This window comes from Rhinoderma darwinii, chromosome 12, assembly GCF_050947455.1.
Source record: "Rhinoderma darwinii isolate aRhiDar2 chromosome 12, aRhiDar2.hap1, whole genome shotgun sequence".
Taxonomy (NCBI): domain Eukaryota; kingdom Metazoa; phylum Chordata; class Amphibia; order Anura; family Rhinodermatidae; genus Rhinoderma; species Rhinoderma darwinii.
The window spans coordinates 78956985-78967209 of NC_134698.1; the positions used below are offsets into that span (position 1 = coordinate 78956985).

At 44.6% G+C, this 10225-nt stretch overlaps 1 protein-coding gene and 1 pseudogene across 1 annotated transcript; one reads left to right on the forward strand and one right to left on the reverse strand.

Annotated features, from left to right (window-relative positions):
- Positions 1-1776: 1776 nt before the first annotated feature.
- LOC142664853 (heat shock protein HSP 90-alpha) lies at positions 1777-7267 on the reverse strand. The gene is made up of 9 exons (XM_075844246.1): positions 7154-7267; positions 5836-6000; positions 5382-5748; positions 4817-5262; positions 4425-4590; positions 3984-4322; positions 2582-2850; positions 2135-2468; positions 1777-2057 (listed from the first exon to the last, which is right to left on the reverse strand). The coding sequence occupies exons 2-9, from the start codon at positions 5998-6000 to the stop codon at positions 1948-1950; spliced, it is 2196 nt and encodes a 731-aa protein (XP_075700361.1). The 5' UTR covers positions 7154-7267; the 3' UTR covers positions 1777-1947.
- A 1579-nt stretch (positions 7268-8846) lies between these two features.
- On the forward strand, positions 8847-10020 carry LOC142664444 (heat shock protein HSP 90-alpha-like; annotated as a pseudogene).
- The last annotated feature ends 205 nt before the right edge of the window (positions 10021-10225 follow it).

The window sequence follows — 10225 nt, forward strand, 5'->3', positions numbered from 1 at the left end:
AAAACGCACACACCTCCAATGCAATCGATGGGAGGTGCTTTTTGGACATTTTTTTGCTGCCGATTCCGACGAGGTTTCTGCATCAAAGTGTGCACTGAGCCTAAAAAAGAAAGTTTATACCAAATATTTTTAGGATGGGTTTAAAGTGCAGGAAAGTGCCTCAAATGCCAAAAGCTTTGGCAACCACATATCGAATCTGCATCTCGTTAGGCATGAAAATATTAGGCCTCATGAACACTTCCGTTGCCCGTCGTACGGCCGCTAATGACGGATCCGTGAAATAATGGCCGCACACAGCTTCAGTGCGCAGTCCAAATGAATGAAATGGCTGAGACCGTTCTGTCAAAAACAGACCGTAGTAGGACCAGGTCCTATTTTTGTCAGAACGGCCACACGGTTCCGTTAAAACAATGGACGTGTGCATGGCCCCATAGAAATTAATGCGTCAGAGTGAGATTCATTTAGAAAAAAATAAATAAAAAGATAGCACACTGAAGAAAATAACTGGTGGGCCTAAAGTCTTAGGCCTCATGTACACGACCGTATTTTTTCCCACCCGTAAATACGGGTCCGGTGTCACACGTATTCTACCCGTTTTGCACCAGTATTTACGGACCCGTGCCCGTAAATATGGGTCCGGTGTCACCCGTATTCACCGGCACGTTTTTGGCGGCAAAATAGCACTGCACTAATCGGCAGCCCCTTCTCTCTCAGTGCAGGATAGAGAAGGGACAGCCCTTTCTGTAATAAAAGTTAAAGAAATTCATACTTACCCGGCCGTTGTCTTGGTGACGCGTCCCTCTTCACATCCAGCCCGACATCCCTGGATGACGCGGCAGTCCATGTGACTGCTGCAGCCTGTGATTGACTGCAGCGGTCACATGGGCTGAAAACGTCATCCAGGGACGGCCCGGATGTCGAGAGGGACGCGTCACCAAGGCAACGGCCGGGAGACCCGACTGGAGGAAGTTGTCGGTAAGTATGAACGTCTTATTTTTTACAGGTTGCTCTTTATTCTGATCGGTAGTCACTGTCCAGGGTGCTGAAAGAGTTACTGCCGATCAGTTAACTCTTTCAGCACCCTGGACAGTGACTATTTACAGACGTCGCTTAGCAACGCTGCCGTAATGACGGGTGCACACATGTAGCCACCCGTCATTACGGGAGCTCCATAGACTTCTATGGACTGTCCGTGCCGTTATCACGGCCTGAAATAGGACACGTTCTCTTTTTCAACGGCACGGGCACCTTCCCGTAAGAAAACGGGAAGGTACCCGTGGCCAATAGAAGTCTATGAGCCCGTTATTACGGGTCGTAATAACGACCCGTAATAACGGGAGTTTTTACGGTCGTGTGCATGAGGCCTTAGGGAGACCGTGCTGGCAAGAGGGGGGTGGGTGGTGTTTAAAAAAAAATTATATATGTACATATAAATAACAAAAAGAGGTAAAAGAGCAGCACCGTTTTCCAAATACGTACAGTGGTGAATAAATCCACTTTTTCACTATTGAGTATGGTCTTGCATTTGACATATATATTGAATGCACTCTACTGTGGCTACTGTAATACAATGGACTTTCCGCAATGAAATCCATTGTGGAAAATACACAGCTAATCTGCCCTGAGTGAACAGACCCTTATATCTAGTGGTTTTACCTATAACGATGCAACGATTCATGGTAAAACCAGTCACTACCGCTAGATGGACGGCCACCCATAACTATCCAGCCCCCCAAAGCTTAACCTTTTCCCAATGACTTGAGTAAACGCAATGAGTAGGAGGCAATAATACTTTTTTAATAGAACAAAGTAATTTTAACAAAAACATACAACCGAAAAAATAAATAATTTTAGACATAAGCAGGAACGGTTCAGGAAAGCTGCACAAAGTACAAAAACCCTAACCGGTTAAGATTAGGACTGTAACGTCTATAGGGTTTAACTGATTCAGTCAACCTCTTCCATCTGAGAGGCGTCTTCCTCTCCTTCAAGTGGTGGCATCTCCTCAGTGACTGGAGGCGTCAGGTCCTCAGCGACAGAGTCATCCTCGTCAATACCTGCAGGATTAAGAATCGCCGGTTACTCTACGGTCAAAGTTAACCCTTAATATTTCCAGATCTTTGACATAACTCACCTAATCCAAGCTTGATCATCCTGTAGATACGGTTGGCATGTGTCTGTGGGTCTTCCAGGCTGAATCCAGATGACAGGAGGGCCGTCTCATATAGCAGAATAACCAGATCCTTCACAGACTTATCGTTCTTGTCAGCATCTGCCTTCTGCCTCAGGGTCTCAACAATGGAGTGGTCGGGGTTAATTTCTAGGTGCTTTTTGGCTGCCATGTAGCCCATTGTGGAGTTGTCCCTCAGTGCTTGAGCTTTCATTATTCTTTCCATGTTGGCGGTCCAGCCGTATGTACTGGTCACAATACAGCAAGGAGAAGTCACTAGCCTGTTAGACACGATAACCTAATAAAATGAACGAAAAAAGATAAAAATTAGAAACCACTTCACAGCCGTAAACGGGGAGGTAGGAGCGAAGTTACAGAAGTCCCACAAGAAAGACGATGGCAGATATTCACCTTTTCTACTTTCTTTTCCAGGATATCTTTCATGATCTTGCAGAGATTCTCAAACTTTGATTTCTTCTCCTCCTGCTTCTTCTTCTCCTCCTCGTCTTCTGGAAGCTCCAGCCCTTCCTTGGTGACGGAGACCAGAGTCCGGCCCTCAAACTCTTTTAGTTGCTGTACACAATATTCATCAATTGGCTCGACCATGTAGATGACTTCCAGGCCCTGCTTCCTGAGGCGCTCTACGAAGGCTGAATGAGCAACCTGTTCTTTTGTTTCACCTGTTGAGAGGCGCATGTTCAGTCACATTTACTACAGTGATGCTGGTGTACAGTCTGCCGATGCAATAAGTGACTGTAGCAAACAGCTGTGAATAAGGCTTTATGAAATCCTAGTCACAGCAGGTCTTTGCTAAAGTTTTCACCAGCAACAAACTGAATACTTCAGCATTAAAACCCATCGCCACAGAGGTGCATGCAGTTTATGAAATACTTAATTATTCCATAGACCCAAAATTAATACTTATGAATATTAACAGCAGGTAAGGCCTCATGCACACGACCGTGCACCCGTAATTACATGCACGGCCAGCTGCGTGCACCCGGCCGTTTTTACGGGCCGTGCTCCCATTATAAAGTAGCACGGCCCGTAAAATAAAGATTTAAAAAAAAAATATATATATATATATTTTGGACATGTTCTATATTTTTCAACGGCACGCGCACCTTCCCGTAAGCAAACGGGAAGGTGCCCGTGGCCAATAGAAGTCTATGGGCCCGTTATTCCGGGCGTTTTTAAGTTCGTGTGCATGGGGCCTAACTTAGCAGGCCTCTTCCCATCCAGGCTACAAATACAATGAATAAAGTCCACATCAGTAGTCTAATAGCTTTAGTAACAGTCACAAGCCTTAGGCCACTGTCACATGGCAGTATTTTGGACCAGTATTTGTAAGCCGAAACCACAAATGGAACAGAGAGAAAAAGCATAATGGAAAGGTTTGTACATCTTCCGCGTTTTAAATCCACTCCTAATGAAAAATACGCCGCTGTGAAAGTGACCTTAATGCCGGATTCACACAAATGTATAGACAATTGTCCGTTTTGCGTCCTAGAGACAAAGACTGGTTTTAAAAAATAACCGTACACACCTCGAAAGGCCTAGCAGTACTTCCGGTTGTGAAACTATTCTCTTTTCAGCACTTAGCAACGGATCCGTGATGTGTCCATATGCTGTCCTTTATTTATTTTTTTGTGTCCCCATTGACTTCAATGGGCGAGTCTAATTTTTCCCACATGGACAATGTGGAAAAACATGTGTGAATAGGAACATTAACTAGACTATGACAACTCATGAACCAAAAACACGGTGGTATGAATCAAGCCTAACAGAGCGAACTACAGAAAAGCCCACACACCTGTGATGTAGTATATGTGTTTCTGGTTCTCCTTCATTCTGGTACAGTAATCTGTCAAGGACACCATTTCGTCTCCAGATGCCGACGTGTAGTATCGCAGGAGTTCAGACAGTCTGTTGCGGTTTTGAGAGTCTTCGTGAATACCCAGCTTAATGTTTTTGGAGAATTGTTCGTAGAGCTTCTTGTAGTTTTCTTGGTCGTCTGACAACTCTGTGAAAAGCTCAAGACATTTCTTTACCAGGTTCTTTCGGATAACCTTCAGGATCTTGCTCTGCTGCAACATTTCTCTGGAGATGTTCAGTGGAAGATCTTCAGAGTCCACAACACCTCTGATAAAGTCTACAAATTAAATAATCACAATTACCGCATATGGTGAGCATATTATATCAAGTACACAATTCACATGATAATACACCCATAGAATAGTCAAGCTTTACTCACTGAGATACTCTGGGATCAGCTCCTCGCAGTTGTCCATGATGAAGACTCTGCGCACATACAATTTGATGTTGTTCTTCTTCTTCCGATTCTCAAACAAGTCAAAAGGTGATCGTCTGGGCACAAACAGCAGAGCTCTGAATTCCAGCTGACCCTCCACAGAGAAGTGCTGTAAAGAGTGTAATAATTAAAAGAGGGTTTTTGACATTTCCATCTAGAGCAGTGTCACCCCTCTCTGAACGGAGAAGCCCCCCAAAATATTGCCTCTGCATCTTACACGCCACATTAAACACCCGCTACCAGTTGTGGTTGACATCACATAGCCAGTTTTGCATACTGTGGCTTCGCAATGATGTTGCCAATGACTGGTGTTTTGTATTGAACGTGGTATTTACCTTTACAGCCAGATGGTCCTCCCAGTCGTTTGTGAGACTCTTGTAGAACTCTCCATATTCGTCGTTTGTAATATCATCAGGGTTGCGTGTCCAGAGGGGTTTGGTTTTGTTCAGCTCTTCTTGGTCAATATATTTTTCCTTAATCTTCTTTTTTTTCTTCTGGTCTGCTTCCTTTTTATCTTCCTCCTCATCAGAGCCCACATCTTCTATCGCTGGCTTCTCTTCACTTTTTTCCTCCTCCTCCTCTTTCTTCTCTTCTTTCTCCTCCTCTGCTTCGTCATCACTGACTTCCTTATCACGCTCCTTCTCCACGAAGAGTGTAATAGGGTAGCCAATGAACTGGGAATGTTTCTTAACGACCTCCTTAACCCTCTTTTCTTCCAAATATTCAGATTGGTCCTCCTTCAGATGCAAGATAACTTTGGTCCCACGGGCCAGGGGCTCACCTACCAATATTAGACACTTTGTTAAGCAATGGTTTGAGGGACCATATAAAAACACAAGTACTACACTGGATTTACATTTTCATAGTTATATTCCCCTATAATAAAGTTTGTGTACTTACCGTTGTCTACTCTGACAGTGAAGGATCCTCCGGCTGACGACTCCCAGACATACTGCTCATCATCAATGTGCTTGGTGATCACCGTGACTTTCTCAGCTATAAGGTAGGCCGAGTAGAAACCAACACCAAACTGACCAATCATGGAAATATCTGCTCCGGCCTGCAGAGCCTCCATAAAAGCCTTGGTTCCAGATTTGGCGATGGTGCCCAGGTTGTTGATGAGATCGGCTTTGGTCATACCGATGCCAGTGTCGATAATAGTCAGGGTGCGGTCCTGAAGGTTGGGGATCAGGTCAATTTTTAGGTCTTTCCCGGAATCCAATTTGCTGGGGTCAGTGAGACTCTCATATCGGATTTTATCCAAAGCCTAAAATACAGATACGTGCTTTAGAATGTGTCGCTATTAAGAGAACATAACCACCACTTTAGCATCTAAAAAGTTCCAGACACTTACATCTGAAGAGTTAGAAATCAATTCTCTCAAGAAGATCTCCTTGTTGGAATAGAAAGTGTTAATGATCAAGGACATCAGCTGAGCGATCTCAGCCTGAAAGGCAAAAGTCTCCACATCCTCCTCCATCTGTTGGTCCTGAGGTGCAGCCTGCACTTCCTCTGGCATCTGTCACAAATAAAATTTTATAATTAGGAATACAAGCAAAAACAAAATGAAAGAATTGACATTACCAGAGAGTGATGACAGACGCAGGTGATACAGCTCCTATGGTTTGATCTTGCTGCAATAGGGAGGGGAGAACCTCTAGCACAGAATCTTTCTAGATGCAGCAAAATGAATGAAGTTAGAATGCCACCTACTGGCTAGACCTTGGTATTGCAAGCTTCTAGAAACTACTATTGAAGACATCATTCCTCCCCCACAATCCTGTAGGAATTAACGCAGATTATTCAAGGAAGGTTCTGGATGGCAATGACATTGTCTGCTACCACAGCTTTGTTGTGGGGCAATTAGAGCCAATGAATAGAATGCCAGCAGTTTAGTCCGCATAATAACTGCAAACTGTACCTACATGGAGCCCATAGATCCCACCGCCCATAGTTACAGCAGCTGCTGCATTGTGATACCCAAGTATTCTGCTGAAGACGACGAGGGACTTTATACCATGGGCATCACATCTGATCAGAACACATAACCGACCCATTTATTAACATGCCCTACACTGAGCTCCATGTCAATGCTAAGGATTTAAAGGGCCACTCATTTTGGCATTACCAGACCTGACTAATCAATCTATTCCCAGCCACACAATAGACTATAGCAATACTGGACTATAATACACAAGCTACAAGGTAACAAATATGAATTAGTCACATGACTCTATAGCACTGACAGCTACATTATATACCCTCTCAGTCAACCATTATACAAGAAGCCGGTTTCAGTCTATAGAACTACAAAACCATTCAACTACCACACTAACCAAAGCACAAGTACTACAAGTCCTAGCATACTCCAAAAGATGGCTGAACCAGCTACAGCCTTTCAAGCATCACTTTCCTCCAGCCAGAACAATGACACGGCATGCCGGGACTTGTAGTTCTACAGCAACACCACAGAATCATCACTATTATAAAAATCTAGACCAGACTAGTTACCCACAGATAACAAGACGTTGAGAATTGGTTGCCCTAGGCAACGGCGTTTGCGATACACGACAGAAACGGCCGTTTATACGAGGTGATATATGATAGTATTATACGGGTATTGCCGGGACAAGGCGACATGAGCCCTCATAGATATGGCAATATCTCCTCACCGTGTTTGGTCCACAGTCACCGCCGCTGAGAGAGAAATTAGCTAGTCCCGAGTCTGCCTCAGTGACGGAGCGTCGCAGTTTATATATAGAGGACACGCCCCCTCTGAGGACACGCCCCCTCTGAGGACTTGCCCAAAGCCTCCAGAAACGTCTGGAACCTTCACTGACTTTTCCCGCCCGGAGAACCGCCACTACAGCACTCAGCCAATCACGGAGTGTCTGTGGCCAGGCGCCGACATAGCCCCTCCCATTATACCAGTTCGATTAGCTAGGGGCGGGGTTAAATGACGCAGCAGAAACTGTGGAAAACACTAGAATAACCTGCAGCCATGTGCTTGTTACCCCGGCAACAGGGGAAGCATCAGTGGTGCAGAGATGGGGGCTCAGTGCATTACATGTTCTGTGGAGAATTATGTTATAAATCACTATTACAAGTAATGGATGAGCAGAAGATGTCTCTGTTACTGATTTTCTGTCATTATTTTGACCTCAAATAAATTCCTATTAGGGAAACTAAGGCCCTGATCACACAGTGTTTTTGGCGCTGTTTTCAATGCTGAAATCGTGTCAGAATCAGCAGCAAAAAACGCCCTCAATTTCCCTCCATTGTTTTTAATAGAAGGCAAAGGTGTTTTTTTTCTTGGCAGTTTTTGTCCGCCTGCGATAATAAGCATCATGCCCTCTCTTGAAGCGGCTTCTGCTTCCGAACCTCTGTTGAAATCAATAGAAGGTGGGAAAAAATGCGCTATTGGAGCATTTTTTATGCCGTTTTTAACCCAAATCCCCAGTATGATGTGAATGGAGCAAACTACAAGTCCCAGCCTGGCCGCCCAGTTATAGCATTTTGCTTCTAGTCTTGTTAAGACTTCATATTCTCTCATCAGCTGCAGGGACATTACAATATGACTCGTGATAAACGTTCAAGGACCACAGTCGCATACTACAGGCTGTAAAAAATTCATGCTATTCTGAGCTTGCGTCACTCCCTATATTGGAAACAACTTCAGATATGCGTATTGTGCAAATCATGCAAACTGCATAAGACGTTGAGTATAAACATGCAGCATGCACATTGTATATAATATCATGATGTCATGTATGCAGCACACCGGCATGCTGTAGCTATAAACATAGAGCCCGAGTGTTGCAGCGCAGGACAAGCTCCCTTCCCAATCATTGGTGACACCCTGCACGCCTGGGAGCTTCGGCTTTTACCTTCTTCCAGATCGAAAAAAAAATTTAGAATGCGGCTACTCCTTATATAAGAGCATTGCAAGGCAGACTCATCCGAGAAGCAAAGAGCACGAAGCTGAGTCCCGGAGACCAAAAGAGAACTCAAGGCAGTCACACCGCACACATCACTCATACCGATAGAGAATAGAGAGCGTTGAGAGCGGACGCGATTTAGAGCAGGAGTTGCACAGTAGAAAGCGGATCACTGAGACCCCTGGGGAACAGCTGTAATCTGCGGAGAAACCCAACAAAAAGTGTCACGTGCCGTTTATGGCAGCATGACCTCTGAGGCCAGAGATTGGCTGTAGCGGCACATGACCAATGAATAGCACGTGATCGCCACAGTATCTTCTGGAACCGAAGTAGCGGATTATGGGACCTCAACGCTGGAGCGGAGGCACTTCATGGAGCGAGTTAGAACATTACACAACTGTGGATGTGTCATTGAGTGATTCATTGGATGTCAACACCGACCCAAGTACCTAAATATATACATGTATCGCAGAATGGTGGGGGTCCAACAGTAGGGACCCCTTAACAATCACGAGAACGAAGATGCTTAATTTCTTGGGTTTCAGCTTGGAATCCATGAAGGCTACAAATCGTAAGAAGCTTTCGGAGCTCTTACGTTATCACTCCTCCGCTTCTGGAGATGAGATGATCTCTCTGACTGAATACGTCTCTCGCATGAAGAAAAATCAGAAACACATCTACTACATCACAGGTAAGATCTATTGCTCCTCCACTCAGAGTTTTGAAGTCCATCTGAGTCCACCAAGTGTCTCACATCTTCTGTACTTCCTTACTGATCTCAAGTTCCTGACCTTTATTGGAGAGACCAAGGACCAAGTGGCTCATTCAGCCTTTGTAGAGAGACTCCGGAAACACGGCCTAGAAGTGATCTACATGACCGAGCCCATTAATGAGTACTGTGTCCAACAGCTCAAGGAGTTTGATGAAAAGACTTTGGTCTCTCTGACTAAGGAATCGTTGGAGCTTCTAGATGTTGATGAAGAAGAAGCAGGACGAGATTAAGGCCAAGTTTGAAAACCTCTGCAATATTACGAAAGACATTTTGGACAAGAATATGGAAGAGGTAGGTCCTCCACATTCTATAATTGTCCATAAGTCAACTCCACACTTTTAGTCATAGGTTACACAGAGCCTTTGCGTCTCAGACGTTTAAGTTTTATGTTAATTTATTCTCTAGTCATGATTTAAACCAATTTCTTTAGTACTTCTAGGTGGTTATCTCAAGCATACTGGTGGAGTCCCCATGCTGCATTGTGACACCTATGGGTGGTCAGCCAACATGGAATGCATCATGGCGGCTCAGGCCCTCCGGGACAACTCCACAATGGGCTACATGTTAGCCAAGGAGCACCTAGAAATTAACCCCAGTCTTTCCATTGGTAAAACACTTAGGGAGATGCTGACAAGAGTGACAAGTCGGTGAAGGATCTGGTTATTCTGCTCTTCGAGACAGACCTCCTGTCATCCGGCTTGAGCCTAGATGATCCACGGACACATGCCAACCGTATCTACAGGGTGATTAAGCTTGGCTTAGGTAAATGCTTGGTTTTCTTCCATATAACAAATGTGGTATGATGGAAATAATTTGTGGATGTGGCAGCAACTGGGTAATCTTTATATGATTTTGAAAGGGACCACTTGCCTATACATGGTGTTTTTTCCAGTTTCGACCAGGGGCGTTACTCTAGACTCTCTAGAGGGTGCAAAGATTGCAGTGGCACATGGGCCCTGGAGCCTCTTGGCCATATGAAGAGAACAGTACTATACATTACATGTGATATTAAAATAAAAGCAGCCCTGTTACTG